Below are 20,148 nucleotides of genomic sequence, written 5' to 3'. Positions count from 1 at the left end.
AACGATGAATAATATACACCTGTAATAGTTTTAGCCTTTTCCAGATAGTCGATGAGGATTATCGCTTGCGAATCCCAAAAGACAGTCGCCATAATCTTTCTGGCCGAAGGAATGGTCTTCGCCTTTTTTGGTGCAGATCTCCCTTGGTAACCCATTGTTTAGATTGTTGTTTGGTCTCAGGAGTACAGTAATGTATTCATGTTTCATCCACAGTGACGAAACGAAGGTTAAAGTCCTGCGGATTCTTCCTGAACAGCTACTAACCATCCTTGCAACACTTGACATGATTCCGTTTTTGGTCAAGCGGAACCCATCTTACGGTTAGCTTTCTCATGTTCAAATGTTTGTGCAAAAGATTATTACCCGTGCACTCGAGATGCTCACAGCACTAGCACCTCAACTCTTCTGTCATACATCACCATATCATAGATTTTATCAATGATTTCTGGAGTCGTAACCTCCACAGGCCGTCCAGAGCGTTCAGCATCACTTGTGCCCATATAAGCACTCCGAAAATTTTGAAACCACTTATAAACTGTTCTAATCGAAGGTGCAGAGCCACTGTAATGTTAATCAAGCTTCTCTCTAGTCTCCTGAGGCGTTTTGCCTTTCATAAAGTAATGTTTAATCACCACACGAAATTCTTTTTCGTCCGTTTTTGACTACCTTGATTCACACGAATGCTAAACACAAAGAAATAGACCAATATGGCTGAAACTTGGTGTGCGTTCTTTCCAAACGTCTATCTAAACATGACCTCGATACGCGCCGGTGGTGCCATCTCTCGGACTTTGAACGGACCTTTCAAACGCCCCTCGTATATGACGATAGCCCTATACACATGCAGATATATGTGATGTGTGACTCCTGGTCACTAAATTTCTGAAGATGTCCCGTGTCTGTCAAGTGAAACGCATCAGTTGCCAGCAGCCATAAAATGCTTAACACCCAATGAAATTCAGTTTAAGAGAAGCCTAAAGGATTTATTGTTGGCCAACTCCTTCTACTCCACTGACGAATTTCTCAGTAGAATCAAGCTATTTTTGTATATATAAAAGTACAATCTAACTTCCGCGCCATTTCAGTGCAGTAATGTGTTCATTGTAAATAAGTATTGCAGTAAATGTTGATGGTGTTGGGACAGCAATAAGCCACAAATTTACTTTCAGTTCCTTTATTCAAAGGGTACCGTTACCGGTTTCGAATCGTTGCGATTCATCTTCAGACGGTTTACACGCTTTCCTTATAACATGTGGTGTGTTTTTTTACAGATTAATTGTCCTAAAATATAACACCATCAACATTTGTCTTCAAATAAGAGCCATTGCCTCCAACTATGTCATCATATGACAAAATTGCAGCAAATATTGTAGTAGTTATATTATATGTTTATTACCTTATTAAATAAATAAAACATTTTTTTAATTTTAAATGCAGTGCATTAATGCGATCTTAGTAAATGAGTGTTCCAAAATGATTCTTTCATACAGTGTTCATTAAAAAAATGAGGACTATTCCACTTGGAACCTGTGGAAGGTACATTAGCTTATCTGTTTTAGTTGTAAATATTTGTCATGTATTATTGCTTTTCTGACACGTTCTACATCCTAGAGGACCTCCTCACTACGGATCAATTGGAATGAAAGTAAATCTAATCTAATCTAAAGCAAAGAAAATTTGTATGCGAATTGTAATGCACCAAAATCTTCATTAAAATATTTGTTATGTTTTATACTCAGCATATCAATCCATCCACTATTTAGACTGCTGTGTTGCACAAATTGCTAATTTTTTGTTCTGATGAATGCAGAGAATTTCTTTTGATTGTGCTGACATAACTGCAGTGGGGAGAAGTCAGATTATATGGCGTGCGAGTGATCGACCCCACTGAACTCAAGAAGGTATCTTGGGCCTCGAAGCGCCGGTGTCGTCACTGCTTTTTCTTCGACTCAGCGTAGGCTGCTCGTGTGGCGCGCGGGCGGCGACACCTGCGGACCACAAAGAGGCAGAGGAAGACTGGCGCCAGTGCGCAGACGGCGACGAAGGCCGCGACGTCGAGCAGCAGCAGCTGCCACCAGCTGAGGTCGAGCGCCGCGCTGCGCATGTGCGGTGCGCCGCCGTGCCTCAGCACGTACTCCGTCCAGTAGACAGCGCGCTCCAGTGGCGGCTGTGGCTGGTCGCGGAACAGCCGTGACAGTTCCGCTGCCCGCTGCCGGTACCTGCAACGTCACGCCAGCCGCACAGCACCACTAGAGACACACTGACTTGGCGCCACAACGGTAACACAAACACACACACACACACAAAAAAAAAGGACGCACCACGGAGGAATTATCAGAATGGGACAGAATTGGTAGGTGTCATTTACAACTACAGACAAACAAGTTATTACAGTTTCAGAAAAAATCGGATGATTTATTCCAGGGCAAGTGCTTGGGAAAGTGCTTCACAAATTGAGCACGCCGATAACACATTAGTCCACCTCTGGATAATATGCAAGCAGTTATTCGGCTTGTCATTGATTGACTCAGTTGTTGGATGTCCTTCCAAGGCATATCGTGCCAAATTCTATCTAACTGAGGCGCTGGCACTTCAAACTTTCGAGCTGATTAGGGAGCTCTACCAATAACACTCCAAATGTTCTCATTTGGGGAGAGATCCGATGACCTTGCCGGTCAGAGTAGGGTTTGACACGAACGAAGACAAGCAGCAGGAAGTCGCTGTGTGCGTGCTGGCATTATCCCTTTCAGATGATGTGGTTCCGTTTGAACCTATCTACGACTGTCTTACTTCGTGGCAAATGCGCATTAACTACATCTCTAGCTACCTTCCACGCCACCAGTAGGTGCTGCCCTCTAGAAGCTGCAGCTTGAACTACTTCATATGCTTCAAATCTTAGCAGTTAGACGAGCAAACATAGGAGCTATTTTTGACTGCGGTCCACGACTGTCTGTGTTTTCAAATTGTGACTGAATTTGTCTCTATAAGGCATGTTCAATTATACTCTGCGTATTGCGATAGAAATTAAATTTATGTACTTATTTTCACGATTGTAGTAGTGGTTCCTTTTGAAAGCACTGCGACTCTAAGAGCAACATGACTAGCTGTGGCCAGTTGTTGTATTTACTCCCCTCCCCCACACGGATCCTGTATGACCTCATTCCGTTTCCGCACCTCCTCCTTTTCCTCGAACGGATACAGATTCTCTACACCGCCCACAAACTTGATCCCCCTCACCCGCTTATCTCTCCCATCCTCTCCCACCCCCGTCCGCTGCCGCACCTGTATTCCCACATCCCACCTGCTCTCCATCTCTCCACTCTCCATACCCTCGCATAAGGTGCCTTCTGCCAAGTCCGCCTCCCTGATGATGCCCGCATCCCCTCCATCTACCCCTCCTACCAACTTTGATCCTCCCCTTCCACCCCCTGTGTTTTTTTCCAAGGGCACCCTCTCTCCCTTCTCTCGCTCCTCCCTACCTCCCTCCCTCCTCTCCCCCAGGCTTCCCCTACCCCCGCCCCCCGACCTCCTTCCTCCCCCTCCCCTCTCGTCTGCCACTGGCATCTACACCCTCCCTTCTCCCTCCTCCCCCACCTTTTCCACCAGGGCAGGTCCCTGGACTCGTACATGACCAGTGAACATTCACGCGCCAGAGATCATTGCCATTGGTTTTTTGTGTGCCTCGTGTTAGTGCCTTAGTGTTTCACCGTCCGTGCTCCTCGTTCACGTGTGTTGTTTCTGTCATCTATGTTTGTGTATCAGTGCTGAACGTTTTTTTATTTCGCTACGCCTTTGAAGGGCTCCATGTGATTTACTTTGTGTGTCTACTATTTGCTATCCACCAATTTGTTTTTGCCTTTCTATCTCTTCATCTGTACTACTTGTAATGTCTGTGGCCGAAGAGCGGTGTAGTTTTGACGCTGCCGGCCTACCTTGTATAAGGTATAAAATGACAATAAAGGAAAGAAAAGTTGTTGTATTTCCAGTTTCACACGTTGTACTCTCGCAGAATAAATGAAGCCGAAATTCTGGCGTGCCTTTTGAATGGGTTTACTTCTAATGCCGACTCAGACATTGAAAACAGCAGTGAAAGTGGAGATAATTAACACAAAATGAACAGTTGCTCAGTGACCAAATAAATATTGGAAACCAGACTCTAATAAAATAATTTATGAAATTACATGAAATAGAAAAGAGCCCTTTCCATCCTTCACCCTCTCCCACTCTCCCACCCAATCCTCCTCCCTTCCAGTTTCATTTCACTTCTTGCTCCTCACCTTCTCCTCCAACTCACACTTCATCACACTACTAAACACTTATGTCCACTCATCATGGCTTCTCTCTCACCCACCGAAAAGAAATCACCATTAAACTTCACCACTCTTACACAGTACACAAATACACAGCAACATAATTAAACAGAATTACACTCATACAATAAACTAAAAAAATGAGTAAAGGTCAAAGACAAACTAATAGCAATGTTATGTTGGCAACACTACAAAACGCAAACCACAATACATACTTAGAAGAATAAAAAACAAGCAGAAAACAGTCCTGTGCGGAAAAGTGTGCTGTGTAAAACATAAAAAATGCTTAATTCTACAGAGCATCTAAAAATTAGACTACAACTATCACTGTATAAAGAGGAAAAGCATCAATGATGTGCTAGCAGACGGCATTTCACGATGTCGGCGAGAAATCAAGCGGAAATCACCTTAAGTAAAAATCAACATATTGCTAAATAACTGTTTTTCAATCTTAAGGCAAATCAAAATGTAAATAACTCAATTACAGATCACTGGTGATGCTTTACCTCAAGCAAGCGAGACGCGTCTCGTGGAAACAAAAAACATGCACTTCTTTGTGGCTGCAACGACAGAACGAAAATACCCTCAACAATTGTAAAGCAACTACGGACAACATGGCCACATAAACGAAGAATTGGAGATGACGTGTTAGCTAAAGACAGTGATCTCGATTTGGCGATAGTACGCAGTAACAAATAGTTTTCCAAGCTTATCAGAAATTCCTGGACGTCAAAGCGTATCATGAGCAAATAAATAAATAAATAAATAAAATGTAAAACTGGTGTACCATATAAAAAATATACAACAGAAGCAAAGCATCTACCAATAGATAGCACCTCAAGGAACTGTGTATCCTGAAGCACAAAGAAAGAACGTCACAGAATCAGAGGGATGTGTGTTCTCTGTCAAGTAGCCCTATGCCTACCCGCAGAAAGAAACTGCATTTTATTTTACCACCAAAAAGTTACGGTATTTCATACACAGCTGCTGCATTTGAAACCTCCCCATATGTGTTCAGTTAATGTATGTGACACGTGTTTTTCACATTGTTCTGTCTCGACGTACATCTAATAATCTAATTAAAAAAGAAAATTAAAAAAATCTAATATTTAGTATTTCTGGTCCGAAAGGGTTGTCTTGGTGAAATGTAAGCCGAGGAGGGTTGCCATGAAGGCCAACAAAACGGAGTGTAGAATATCATCGACGTACTGCTGTGCTGTAAGGATACCAAGAAAATGGAGAGAGATTGTCTTGGACATGATACAGGATTTGTGGTGGACATAATGAAAATAAAGGCGTTCCTCGTTGCGGCGGGATCTTCTCGCGAAATTTCAGGAAATGAATCCGAAAATATTTTATTGTTGCCGACCTACATAGAGAGAAACGATCATCATAATAAAATAAAGGAAATCTGAGCTCGCACGGAAAGATATAGGTCTTCGTTTTTCCCGTGAACTGTTCGTGAGTAGAATAATCGACAATTATTCTGAAACTGTTTCGAGGAAGCTTCTGCCAGGCATTTAAGTGTGATTTGCAGAGTATCCATGAAGACGTAGATGTATGCTGACATTGCCACAAGTATAATGTGATTCGTCATTCCAAATCATTCGTTTTCAGTCATCCATTGTCCATGGGAACAGTAGCATGTTGGTACAGAATACCGCTGACGCCCACAATGCACAGCGACATGCGCAGTGAACAAAGAGTTGTAAGCTGGCTGCGGTGGGAGTAAGAGCAGTTGTAAGATCGTTGTGACGTAGCAAGGCGGTCCTCGCTTAGTATTACGAAACAAATTGTAATGTTAAGTCGATTTCAAGTGAATTTGTATAAATAAATCGTGTTTAGTCTTTGTGGTGTTACTGATTTGGGCAGACAGAGATCCTGAGTCATCATAATTAAGATTATAGCTCAACAAAGCTAAGCATTACGGTTGGCTGAAATAGTATCAAATCATCCTAGATATAACACTGTTCATATTGTACATGAAGAATTATCAATGCAGTTGGGCATTAGATAGTGTGGCGACTCATGTGTCGGACCACGATTTCATCACTGTCTTCGGCTACATCGGAGAATACAACATAGCAACATAGTGTGTGCATCAGTTATTTGCGACAGTAGTAGTTCGTATCGAACTGGATTCAAAATTGTTTAGCACTGATTAGGAAAGAAACTGTGAACATTATTAACGAATTTAAATTATGCATAGGCATCAATTATAATGAACAGTGATTATTGTGAACATTATTACAATGGCTGACACAGAACAAAACGATGGTGACATTATTAATGAGGAAGGACAATTAGACGATTCAGTTAATGTAGAAAAGAGTTATGAACTCGGATCATTCCGCGAGCTGTGTAAGAGAAGATTTGTGATTCAGACACAAAAACGCATAGTTCAGCACCAGCAGAGTTACAAAATGAGAATTAGTTTTCAATTACTGTTGCAGATATTGCAAAAGAGTGAAAAACTCGACCATCAAATGGAAAAACTTAATCGGGAAACTGAAAAAACTAAAAAATAAATCGAATAAATGACTCAAGAGATGAGGGACAATTGTGTGATGAAACTGATAATGTGTGAGTAGAGCTTACTAATACACTTAGTCAGAAAAAAAGATGAATTCCGAAGATAAGGTAACAAAACGCGTAATGGACTCAAAACTGAAATTCAAGACACGTAAATGCAGATTTACTAACGATACAAACGAAGTACCGTGACAAATGCAGAAAATGTTAAGACACCGGGCGTTATTAGTGGCAATGTAATTATCTCATGCAGTGATTGTGCTGAAATGGAAATATTGCATGAGGCAGGTGGTGTTGAAGTGATTTCCGAGTCGTCAAAAGTGGACAAACTTCCAAAGGAATACACTGAAAATTCGTGAAAACTGTGATGTTTGGCATATTGTGTGTGAGTTGTGTAAAGATACGCTAGTGTGGGACAGACTGTCAGTATTTTGTTATCAATTGCGACTGAGCTGGTGGAAGAGGTTCGTGTACGAATAATGCAAAAAGTTTAAACACATACTACATACGTTTGATGTCTGTCCTGTCGAACACGTCCGCAACTGGGCATTGAAACAATTCAATAGCGAAAGTTGAAAAATTGTGCCAGGCCGAGATTCGAACCCAGATTTCCACTTTATGCGAATGCTCACCTTAACTGCTTCAGCTACCCAAGCATGCTTTTCATCCGACACGAATTCTCACCTTAGAGAACACCTATTGTCTCGCAGCATTTTCTGTATACTTTATCCGTTCCGTCAAACATGTCTGACAGAACAGACACCACTGTTTTTTGATACAGCAGCTGTAAATATCACTATCTTGAGGAAGGTATCAACTTCAGATGCAAATAGGCATCGAAATATTTCAATGGCGGAAGTTGAAAATTTTTGTCGGACTGGGACTCGAATCCAGATTTCCCTCTTTGCGCGAAAGGTTGTCTCAACTGCTTTGGCAGTCCGAAAACTCTTTCCGTGTGAGCCAAATTCTCAACTCATCACACATTTGAAAGTACCATCCTTGTCCATTTACCTCATTTGCTCGCAGGAATCCCTGTACTACGTTACGACCCCATTGTGTATCCGCACTGAGGATATCATAGCATTCAAGTTTACAGATAAATCATATATGTGTGGCGCCTGTTCTGTCTGCGATGTATATTCTTACCGGTTCGAATACAACACATTGACAATCTAGCCGTTGTGCAATTGTTGTGAACTGCACTTTCCAAGACAATACAATCGACTCTTCAGCAACCCACATTCATCAAACATCAAAGTGACACTTTCAGTGCAGTGCTTCAACAGCAGACAATATTGTCAAACAATGCGGTACTACAAACGATTTATTTTGTGACTTCCTTGCCACTTCCGCTTCGCACGAAAATCTGGCACATACTGAGCCACAACTGTCCGACTGGTCCGATTTGAAATTGTTCTTTCAGACTGACGTTTCTTCCGTGCCGCGTGCAAAATTGTTCGATCCAGTGCTAGTGCGGCCGGATGAACAGTCTTCAGAAAGTCGTATCGGGCTCCCAACTGTGCTTCGAACAGATATGGAATATTCGTCTGTCGTACCCCTAAGGATGTCGTGCTGGTAGCTGGCACGACTACCCATTGATGTCGCCTGCACAAGCTTTAGCACACATCCTAGACAGCCACTTTTTGGCCCGGACCAACCCATTGTCTGGTTCGCTATGGTCAAAAGCATCCTCGCCACATATGACATCACTAGTGACGATGCTAAACCTGTTACGCGCTGTTCAATCTCTCATGAGAGCACGCTTTGTGGTAAGTAACATTATCCTTGCACCTCTTGCAGATAACAAGTACACTACAGCAAAATCGTCTCTTCTGCAATCCCTCTCACGGATGCCGGTAGAACAACTATAGCTAGTGATTTATAACGAACATCTGGGAAACGGGCACCCTTGCAGACAGAACTCAATACGTTCCTCTTAAAGGAAATCGACAGATGTAAAAGTAACTTCCGGAATACCCCAAGGAGTGTGATAAAAACTGTTACTGTTTACAATGTACATAAATGATTGGTAGGAAGGATAAGCAGTTCTTGAAGAATGTTTGCAGATAATGTGACTCTCTATAAGAAAGTAGGAATGCAACGATACAGATTTGCAGAATCACCAGCGGAGGATTGATGAATGGTGCAAGCTTTGGCAATTGACCCGCAATGTAAATAAATGTAATATATTCCGCGTGCATAGGAAACGAAATCCATTACTGCACAATTACACTGTTGATGGCAAATTGCTGGAAACAGCATATACCGTAAATATATATATATATAAAAGTAATTGTCCAGAGCAACCCTAAGTGGAATGTCCACGTAAAACAAATGGTAGGAAAAACAGTTGCCTGACTGAGATTCACAGGAAGAATCGTAAGGAACTTCTGGCAGGTTAAAACTGTGTGCCGGACCGAGACTCGAACTCGGGACCTTTGCCTTTCGCGGGCAAGTGCTCTACCAACTGAGCTACCCAAGCACGACTCACGCCCCGTCCCCACAGCTTTAATTCCGCCAGTACCTCGTCTCCTACCTTCCAAACTTCACAGAAGCTCTCCTGCGAACCTTCAAGGAGTGCTAGTTCTGCAAGGTTCGCAGGAGAGCTTCTGTGAAGTTTGGAAGGTAGGAGACGAGGTACTGACGGAATTAAAGCTGTGGGGGCGGGGCCTGAATCGTGCCTGGGTAGCTCAGTGGGTAGAGCTCTTGCTCGCGAAAGGCAAAGGTCCCGAGTTCGAGTCTCGGTCTGGCACACAGTTTTAATCTGCCAGGAAGTTCCATATCAGCGCACACTCCGCTGTACAGTGATAATTTCATTCTATAATCGTAAACGCACCATGAATGAAGTGGCTTACAAGGAGCTTGTTCTCCGATTCTTGATTCCATCAATCTGGGATCCAATGAAGAGCGATGCGTTTCATATGCTCAACGAACTCCCGTGCTAGACATAACAAGAGAGGCATTGTGCATCACAGAGAGGCTTACTATCAAAATTTCGAGAGAGCACTTTCCGGGAAGAGTTGGACAACATATTACTTCCTCCCACATACATTTCGCGAAATTATCTCGACGAGCAAATTCGAGAAATTAAAGATAATACAGAGGCCTACCATCAATCATTCTTCCCACAAACCATTCACGAGCGGAACAGGGAACGAGGGATCAGTTACGTGCCGTTAGCTGGCATGCGAAGTATGATGTAGATGTACATGAACAGGTCTCCGTCACAGCTCTGACGTAGATTATGCAGACTAGTTATCAACTGGTGCCATACCATATGTTATGGACTTTATGGATCTTCAAACTTCCATCGCAAGTGTACAACATAATCACCCATGAACATAAATCGTTGGATAACTGGCCCAGATTAGCAGACAGGATCTTCGTCATACTCTAACACAATGCATCGGGGTACCATCGATAATAATACCACAACACCAGCTTCAGCGTCCCTGCCACCACACTGCTGCCAAGCACAGACACAACAATCACCTACACTCTCCCAAGAACTTTGTGACACCATCCAAACGTGGTCTTGACACAACAATGGCATCTCTGTCAACACAACACTTTAACCTCGCAGACTGTTGACTATAGTCTTTCGAACTGTGAATGCGCTCTAGTAGGTTCTGTGGCTGTCTCTTGTGTGGATGTGGTCTTGTACTGCGGTTATTCGTGTAAAAAAAAAGAGTGCTATCTCAAAGCAGGACGTGTTATCTGTCACCCTGGTCCTATCCTGGCGCAGGACTCTACATTGCTGACCCATAACGACTAAATACTGATTTATTTTCATGCTGATTCAGATACTACACGTCGACAATACGCCATTGTGCAACCATTGCGTGGTGCAGTCCACAAGACAAGACAATGATTTCAATGTTAGAGCGTATGGTGCTTTGTAATCTACTCTTCTGCAACATTCATCAAATACAGTGCTCCAACAGTGGACAGTAACAATGGTGTATTACAAACGATTTACTTTGAGGCTTTGTTGCCACTCCCACTTCCCATGAAAATCTGGGACATAATGAGCCACAATAATCCGAACGGTTAGGTTCGCGATCATATACTGTGCCCGACAATAATACCACTGCACATAGATCGCAGCAACAGCCTCAGCGTGCCCACCATCTCGCTGCAGTCGAGTTCGGACACAACAGTCACCTACATTCGCCAATGACAACTTCCTCACACCATCTCAACCCGGCCTCAAACGGCGATGGAAGTCTCTGAGGAAGTGCCTCTGCCAACACAACCCTTCACTCACCAATGGGGTCAGTAATGCACCTCTTACTTGTGTGCTTCCCACTGAAACTCCATGCATGCCTATACCCCCAATCTCTCCACAAGAGTCGTTTATACAGTGCGCTATCAGGAATGGAGTGGTACGTGAGATTACCACCATGCCACACCCTCCAGCCCATCACAGACCACACAGGTTACCGCCAGACAAGCTCTGTGTCACTAAGGCTGCAATCGATGAACTCCTAAAAGCCGGAGTTCTGAGACCTTTGAACAGCTCATGGGCTTCACCCACACTGAACATTCAGGATTTCACCTATTGTCTTGTACGCACTTCTGCTTTGAGGATCAATCACTGCAAGCAAGCGTTCCTGCAGATAGTGATGAGTGCAAAAGATATTCACAAGACAGCGGTTATCATGCCATTCAGCTTCTTCGAGTTCCCGTTTACGCTACATGGCCCGATAAACGCGATTTAAATCAGGCATCTTTTTATTGGTGGTATTTTGTTCAAGCTCATAACCTGCTTTGCCCACCTAGACAACGTCCTCAGACAAGGGCACGCGTGAATTGCATCTTAAATGAGTTTTCGACACGATTGCTGATATCGGTTTGTGATTAATGAAGAAAAATGGCAGTCTCGACGCACTGAGGTCATCTTTCTCAGGTATATCATTAATGATGACGGCATTTGTCCTACACCACAACAAGTGGAATTCGTCTTTCAGCTACCGCTGCTGCAGTATCTCCAAAAATTATGTCTATTCCTAGGGATGATTAATTTCTATCGCCATTACCTTCTGCAGGTAGTCGCCATTTAGGCTCAACTCATAGAAGTTTTTGCGAACAAGATTAGCACTGGTAAAATGTAAGCTGGCTGGGCCCCCTTGCATGCAGCTCGCCTTTGACCAGCTTAAAGACCACCTTGCACATGTCATGATTTTGGCACACCCACTTCCTCACGCTCACATCACTATTACATCTGATGCAAATGATTCCTCTATTGAGGCGGTTCTCCAACAGGCAGTGACAGGTTAAGCAATCACTTCAGTTTTCCTCATGTAAACTGAAAGCTTCACAGCGTAAGTGGTTTACCTATGACCGTGAGCTTCTAACCGTGTATGAGGCAGTTCATCAGTTCAAAGTTGATATCGAAGGCAGGCCATTAGTCATTTACATGGGCCATCAACCGCAGACGCAATCCGAAAGGCATATGCCTCAAGTGATTCAGCCACCTGAACTATACTGCACAGTTTACAATCGATGTGCACCACCTGAAGAGCGCAGACAATGTTGTGGTGGACAACCTCACAAATCAACGCCCTCTTGCGCGAATCGACTACAACGAATTCCAACAACTACAACACCTTCGCCACGATCCCACTACTTATCTCAGACTTACACATTGCCTGATACTGGGGGTGGGTAGACAGATTTTGGTATGATGTGTTACAAAACCGAACTCGCCCCTTTATATCTCACTGCTTTGGAAGATCATTTCGACGAGTTGCACAAATTGTCGCATTCCAGCATCAGCCCAATGACACACTTTCACCTACATCTACATCATGCTCCGCAAGCCACCTAATGGTGTGTGGCGGGGGGGTACTTCCGGTACCACTATCTGATCCCTCCAACACTGTTCCTGTGACTGCGAAGAATGATTGACAGTAAATCTCTGTATTGGCTCTAATTTCTCGAATTTTCTCCTCGTGGTCAATACGTGAAATGTATATGGGGAGAAGTAATATGTTGTCTGCGGGTGTACAGGATGGAATGTTCAGACTGTGATGCCTGCTATGTGGGACAGACTGGTAAAGGACTTGAGATGAGGTTTGGTGAGCATGTAGCTTTGTATAGCTGAGAGATCCAACTTCGCTGCCGATCAGGCTGAGAATGGACACACACTCTCCTCACAGAGGATTGGTGCCAGGTTATTGCATAAAGCTGAGAAGGGCAGATTCATGAACTTCCTGGAGGAGATGGAGATATTCTGTCATCTGAGGTCATCTGACATTCACCTGTTCAATGAGCAGGTATTTCAGGTCAGGGGATGTCACAACTCAGGAGGGAACTAATATGGAAATTATTTTTTGTTCATTGTTATTTCATTCCCCCTGCCCCATGTCATATGTTGTCCAACTCCTCCTGAAAAGTGCTGTCCCGAAGTTTCAATAGTAAATCTCTCCTGATGCACAACACCTCTCTTGTAACGTCTCTTGTAACGTTTGTTTAGCATCTCCGTAACGCTCTCTCGCCAGTTGAACGATCCCGTGACGAAACGCGCCGCTCTTCGCTGAATCTTCTCTATCTCCTCTATCAGTCAAATCTGATAGGGATCCAAGATAGTTGAACAATACTCAGGAATCGCATGAACAACCGCATTATAAGCCACTTCTTTCGTGGATGAGTTACATTTCCTAAAGATTCTTCCGATGAATCTGAATCTGGTGTCTGCTTTTCCCCTATCTGCTTTATATGCTTATTCCACTTAAGGTCGCTCTGGATAGTTACGCCTAGATATTTTACGGCAGACGCTGTCTCCAGCTGTTTGTCATCAATAGTGTAGCTGTACAGTAGTGGATTTCTTTTCCTATGTATGCACAATATGTGACCTTTACTTATGTTCAGGGTCAACTACCACAGTCTGCACCATTCATCAATTCTCTGCAGGTCGTTCTGCAAATGTAAGTAGGCTGTTTATGTTTTCTTATTGCCAACGTTACGTAGCGCTCTGTATGAAAAACACTGGCTCTGATGTGTGCAGTCTGTGGCTAGTTTGCATTGTTGTCTGCCATTGTAGTGTTGGGCAGCTGGATGTGAACAGCGCGTAGCGTTGCGCAGTTGGAGGTGAGCCGCCAGCAGTGGTGGATGTGGGGAGAGAAATGGCGGAGTTTTGAAATTTGTAAGACTGGATGGCATGAACTGCTATATAGATTATGACTATTAAGGTAAATACATTGTTTGTTCTCTATTAAAATCTTTCATTTGCTAACTATGCCTATCAGTAGTTAGTGCCTTCCGTAGTTTGGATCTTTTATTTAGCTGGCAGTAGTGGCGTTCGCTGTATTGCAGTAGTTCGAGTAACGAAGATTTTTGTGAGGTAAGTGATTTGCGAAACGTATAGGTTAATTTAGTCAGGGCCATTATCTTGTAGGGATTATTGAAAGTCAGATTGCGTTGCGCTAAAAATATTGTGTGTCAGTTTAAGCACAGTCATGTATAATTTTTCTAAGGGGACGTTTCACAAATTATTACTAACTTTTGGCATTGCTACTTTGGTATAAACAATTGCATCATCTGTGAATAGCCTTAAAAAGCATCCGACGATTTCTACTCTGCGCTTTTTTCTAGTCGTTAGGTACCTTTCGTTGCTCAAGCGATCTACGATAAATTACTGCCAGAAGGGGAGCAAGTTCTTTCGCATAATCTTTATAGAATCTTATAGGTATCTCATCTGGCCCTGAAGCCTTTCCACTACTAATCGATTGTAGCTACTTTTCAATTCCGCTCGGTTATCTCAATATCTGCCATTTCGACGTTCGCATGACGTTTGAAATGAGGGACAGTGTTACGATCTTCCTCGGTGAAACAACTTCGGAAGACCGAATTCAGTATTTCGGCCTTCTCTCTGTTACCTTCCGTTTCGATGCCGATGTGGTTGCTGACAGAATGAATAGATGATTTTGACCCACTTACTGATTTTACATACGACCAAAATCTCTTAGGGTTTTTACTCAGGTCGGTTGATAACGTCTTACTTTCAAAATCGTTGAATGCTTCTCTCATTGCTCTCCTTACGCTCATTCTCGCTTCGTTCAGCTTTTGTTTTCAGATAGGTTTTTATTTCTCTTCAATATGAGATGAAGTGCTCTTTGTTTACGTAGTGCTTTTCTAACACGGCTATTAACCATGGTGGATCTTTCAAATCCTCAAACCTTGTTACAGATCGCTTCATGTGGCTGAACGTTAAGGAAGATTGCAAAGAGTGAATACACATGTGCATTCTATGTCAACAGAGCACAGTGGGGCATCAAGTGCAACCACTTCCTGGCTGGTTTGAGGTCCCAACGGGATGTAACCAAGATGTACATCTCGATCTGGCGGGAACTCTCTCTGGTAGATGCTATCGATGTATTCTTTCAGTCATCGACTGCATAATGCCGTGGGTAGAGGCTGCACCTATCAGAGACATCACAGCAGTTTCATGAGCCAGAGCTCTCACTGATACGTGGATTTCTCAGTTTGGATGCCTGGCGTCTATCACCACTGATCAAGGTCGGCAATTCGAATCGGCCCTGTTCAGTGAACTGTGCAACTTTTTGCGCTACTCATCGATGTCAGACATCTGCCTACCATCCACAGAACAATGGTCTTGTCGAATGGTGGCACTCGCTCCATGGAGGCCAATAAACCGAAGTCCTGCCTTGGATGCTATTATCAGTGTACTTGGCACACAAACCTGACAAATCTCTAACAGAGGTTCTGTATTGCGAAACACTCTCCTTACCAGCTGATTTCGTGCTTCAACAACCACCAGTTGCAGCCAAGACCCACCCATCCTCGTCACACACACACCAAATGCCTTATAGCATGCCTCTGTGTCACTCCTATCTTCATTCACAAGGCGCTTGATGACTGTGATTTCGTTATGCTCCACAGCGACATGGTCCAGTCAGCTTTGCAAATGCCATACACACACACAAAATGTTCAAATGTGTGTGAATTCCTAAGGGACCAAACTGCTGAGGTCATCTGTCCCTAGACTTACACACTACTTAATCTAACTTAAACTACCTTGCGCGGCCACTTCGGGTGGCACACGGACACAAAGAAAGTGCTTAAACGAAGGATACAGCCTTTCGAAATATTACTGAATGACACGCTTTCAACAGTAACAATAAACCGTCTCAAGCCCATGTGGACCCTGCACATCAACTCGTCCACTGACGCTGCACCGCTTCTTTCATGCCAGCCAGCCCCGTCCCTTGGCACTCAGCTGGGACGTCTGACAACACACATTGAAGCCCCCAATGATTTCGAGGTACATCTCGAGATCCAAAACTTCCTACCTGACGACCTGTGTGTCAAATTAGTTTACAATTTTGTGATCATCGAGGGACAACACCCAGAACACCACACCAAGTATGACTTCTTAGCGCCGGCCGAAGTGGCCGTGCGGTTAAAGGCGCTGCAGTCTGGAACCGCAAGACCGCTACGGTCGCAGGTTCGAATCCTGCGTCGGGCATGGATGTTTGTGATGTCCTTAGGTTAGTTAGGTTTAACTAGTTCTAAGTTCTAGGGGACTAATGACCTCAGCAGTTGAGTCCCATAGTGCTCAGAGCCATTTGAACCATTTTTTTGACTTCTTAGCGTGTCACTTTACACATGCCTAAAAACTGCTGAATGATTTGACTCACACGCTACCACGTCACGGCTGACCCCATGGGATCCGTTCTGGCAGCCAACACTTCCGGCCAATCCTACGAAGGGCAGACTTACCGACCACTAGTACATCTTCAGGACTTTCGCCTCTGCGTGATGAAATGGGAATTTCTCCCACATATGGACATTCCAGCCAGTATACAAACACCGCTTAGACCAACATCTGTGCCGGCCGCGGTGGCCGAGCGGTTCTAGGCGCTTCAGTCCGGAACCGCGCGACGGCTACGGTCGCAGGTTCGAACCCTGACTCGGGCGTGGATGTGTGTGATGTCCTTAGGTTTAAGTAGTTCTAAGTTCTAGGGGGACTGATGACCTCAGCTGTTAAGTCCCATAGTGCTTAGAGCCATATGAACCAACATCTGTAAGAACTCGGACCTCTCCATGCCTCTCCTGCTGATCACGTCTCGTATGGTTTCTCCATCGTCATATCATGGTGGTCACCTGGCCCACCCAATGCTCTGCACTATTGTGGAGGGAGGTTCTTTGTCAGGACGCCGTGATGTATTAACCTCGCTGACTATTGACTGTGGTCTCTTGCAGGCAATCTTCGGAACTGTGAGTGTGCTTTGTTGGTTCTATGGCTGGCTCCTGCACAAATGTGTTCTTGTATTGACATTATTCTTGTAATAAAGAGAATGCTATCTCAAGTCAGGGCATGTTATCTGTCACCCTGATCCACTCCCAGGGCAGGACTATACCAACAGTTATAAGAATGCAAATTTTACTGTATTTAACATTACTTTGAAAGATGATTTAATACTTTCTCATATACCGAAATATTCTCATAATTTCTAACGTCACCTATGATCATAATTAATGGTTTAATAGTGCATTACTAAATAATTATTCAACGATATTAACTATAAGAATCATGAGACCTGAGTTCCTCCTGGCGTATACAATTTGGAAACATCTTCCGGGAACTCAGCCAGGTAATGTTTACGGCTACCGCCGATATTTCGGCGGGAGTACACCCCACCATTTTCAATGCACAAACTGCAACGGACAAATGATGTACAGGCAAATTTAAAACCTCGATTCTTGTAGTAATTCAGGAAAGATAACACACACACACACTGAACGCTAGTGCCACCAAAGATGACCAGAGTCAGAGGTATCGATAGTGAAAGACTATGAACTAGCTAGTGAGATAACATTGACTCTTTCCCTCTGTTTTTTGACAAGGGAGTGATCAGGATTCCAAGCAGAGTTTAAGCAAAAACCTCCATCCCTGTTTACAAGGTTGCTCGCTAATTCAATCTCAACAGCCTCCTTAATAACACTGCCCCAATAACTGGACGTGCATGCCTGTGTCTCGGTATTGTTATATGACATAGGGTGACCAGTATCCAAACAATGTCCACATATAGCAGATCTACTTGGCTGCTGTAATTGTGTATGCCGTTTATGCTCAATCCATCGGTACTACACGGTCCTGATAGTCTGACCAATATATGCCATGCCACAGCTACAAGGAATGCGATATACACCCGCCTCACGCAAACCAAGATCATCCTTAACAGAACCCAAAAGCACTCTAATTTTAAATGGAGGTCGGAAAACACATTTCGCATCGTATTCCCGTAAAATACGACCGATCTTGTTGGAAGTGCTTCGTATGTAGGGCAAAAAGGCAGTACACTAAGGTGTCGACTCAGTATTATCATCAATCACCTTTTGTACAGTGGTCGATAGCGCAACACATTTTCAATCTGTCTTTCACCATACCCATTTTGACGAAACGTAGCTTCAAGATGGGGCAACTCAGCTGGCAAAGTTCCAGTGTCGGAAATGACATGAGCCCTGTGTACCAAGGTGCGAAGTACCCCTGCACGCTGAGCCAGATGGTGACAACTATCAGCCTCTTAGTAAAAGTCTGTGTGAGTGCGTTTCCGGTAAACTCCATGTCCCAATGATCCATCAGCCTTCCTCCTAACCAAAACGTCAAGAAAGAGAAAGCAACCATCCTTTTCCACCTCCATTGTAAAACGAATGTTCTGGTGGATCGAGTTCAGATGTTCTAAACAGGCATTCAAATTCTCCCTACCATGAAGCCCAACAACGAAAGTATCATCAAAATATCTGAAGAAACAGGCGAGTTTCAAAGGCACCGACTCTAATGGACGTTCCTCAAAGTCTTCCATAAACAGATTTGCAACACAGGTGACAACGGACTACCCATCGCAATCCATCTATTTGTTCGTAATACCGGTCACTGAATAGAAAGTAACTGGATGTCAACACATGTCAAAAGAGATTAGTTACTTCAACACTAAACCTAACCTCAATTAACCGCAACGTATCAGAGGAACACGAGTGAAGAGAGAGACCACATCAAAACTTACTAAAATATCAGTCATTCAACCGCATTCCCTCCAAACGACGTAAGAAATCAGCTGAGTTCCTAATTGATGTCCACACTGACCAACTTGTGAACTTAACAGAGAAGCAAGATGTTTGGCTACACGATATGTTGGAGAGCCAATATTGCTCACTGTAAGATGGAAAGGAACCCCTTCCTTGTGTACCTTCAGAAGGCCATATAACGTAGGGAGAATAGCACTATAGGTGTTAAGGCCTTTGATAGTGTCCTGCGACAAACCACTTTCCTTCAGGAGGCTGTTGATCTTTCTCTCAACACTTTTCGTGAGGCCAGCACAACAATTCAGCCTCATTGCTTCCATTAATCTTTTGTCATTTATTATAAAATTATAATTTTTAACAAAATAAATAACGAAAAAAACAATTTATAACAAACTGACCAACAAACAACAGATATCAACCATGAAAACCACGACGTAATGAGATATCGAGATGTGCACATGGCCGTGTATTGGGTGGAAATGAGCTGCAGGGTCACGTGATAAACAACGAACGGATGACGTCAGCCATCAGAATTTTCTTCCATAGAAACCTGGATGGTGCCGTGATGTGATGTGATGGCTAGCATAGATGCCGCCATTTGAAATGGATTTCGGAATGTTTTGACAGGACGTGACATGAATAGACGTGACAGAGTGTGAATTGGCCTTAACCGAGAAGCGAAATACAATTTTTTCGATTTAGCTTTGAAAATCCTTTAATAATGAAATAATTTCAAACAACTTTTCATCTCCTATTTTACTTCGTTAGGGGACTTAATTTCCAAAAACAGTGAAACACAATTTTCTTTTTAAATTTCTAACTGAGAAGATAAATACGAGTTTCATAGATGTAGCTTTAGAAGTGCTTTAGGAGTTCTTTAATAATGATTTATTAGAAAACTTTCACCCAGTGCTTTACGTCCTTAATATTGAATTTCCAAAAATGCTAAAACACATATTTTTCTATTTCTCACTGAGAAACCGGATACCAATTTTCGTACTTCTACTTTCAAAATTTCCTTAATAATGACATATTTTCAAAAAGCTTTTCATCCTCTACTTCCCCCTTTAGGAGGGGAATTTCGAACAGTTCCTTGTTAAACGATGTCTAAAAGTGCAAGGTCCACACCCTCTCCAAATTCCAAGTATCTATCTTAGCAGTTTGGGCTAGGCGATGACGACTCAGTGAATCAGTCATGCCCTATTTCTACTCCTTATTCATTGAACTTCCCAAAACAGTGAAAGACATATTTTTT

The 20,148-nt window shown here is 43.3% G+C and overlaps 1 protein-coding gene across 1 annotated transcript in view; it reads right to left on the bottom strand.

The window, feature by feature from the left end:
* Positions 1 to 1,836: 1,836 nt before the first annotated feature.
* The window catches only part of LOC124550109 (UDP-glucosyltransferase 2-like), an 86,529-nt gene continuing 68,217 nt past the window's right edge, over positions 1,837 to 20,148 (bottom strand). Inside the window, exon 6 of the mRNA XM_047125287.1 lies at positions 1,837 to 2,219. Coding sequence (XP_046981243.1) covers positions 1,931 to 2,219 — 289 coding nt within the window. The 3' untranslated portion in view covers positions 1,837 to 1,930. The remainder of the gene's footprint in view (positions 2,220 to 20,148) is intronic.

This window comes from Schistocerca americana, chromosome 1 (genome assembly GCF_021461395.2).
Source record: "Schistocerca americana isolate TAMUIC-IGC-003095 chromosome 1, iqSchAmer2.1, whole genome shotgun sequence".
NCBI classification, from domain to species: Eukaryota; Metazoa; Arthropoda; class Insecta; order Orthoptera; family Acrididae; genus Schistocerca; species Schistocerca americana.
The sequence above is the reverse complement of the archived record's forward strand: the minus strand, read 5'-3'. Positions and strand labels throughout refer to the sequence as shown.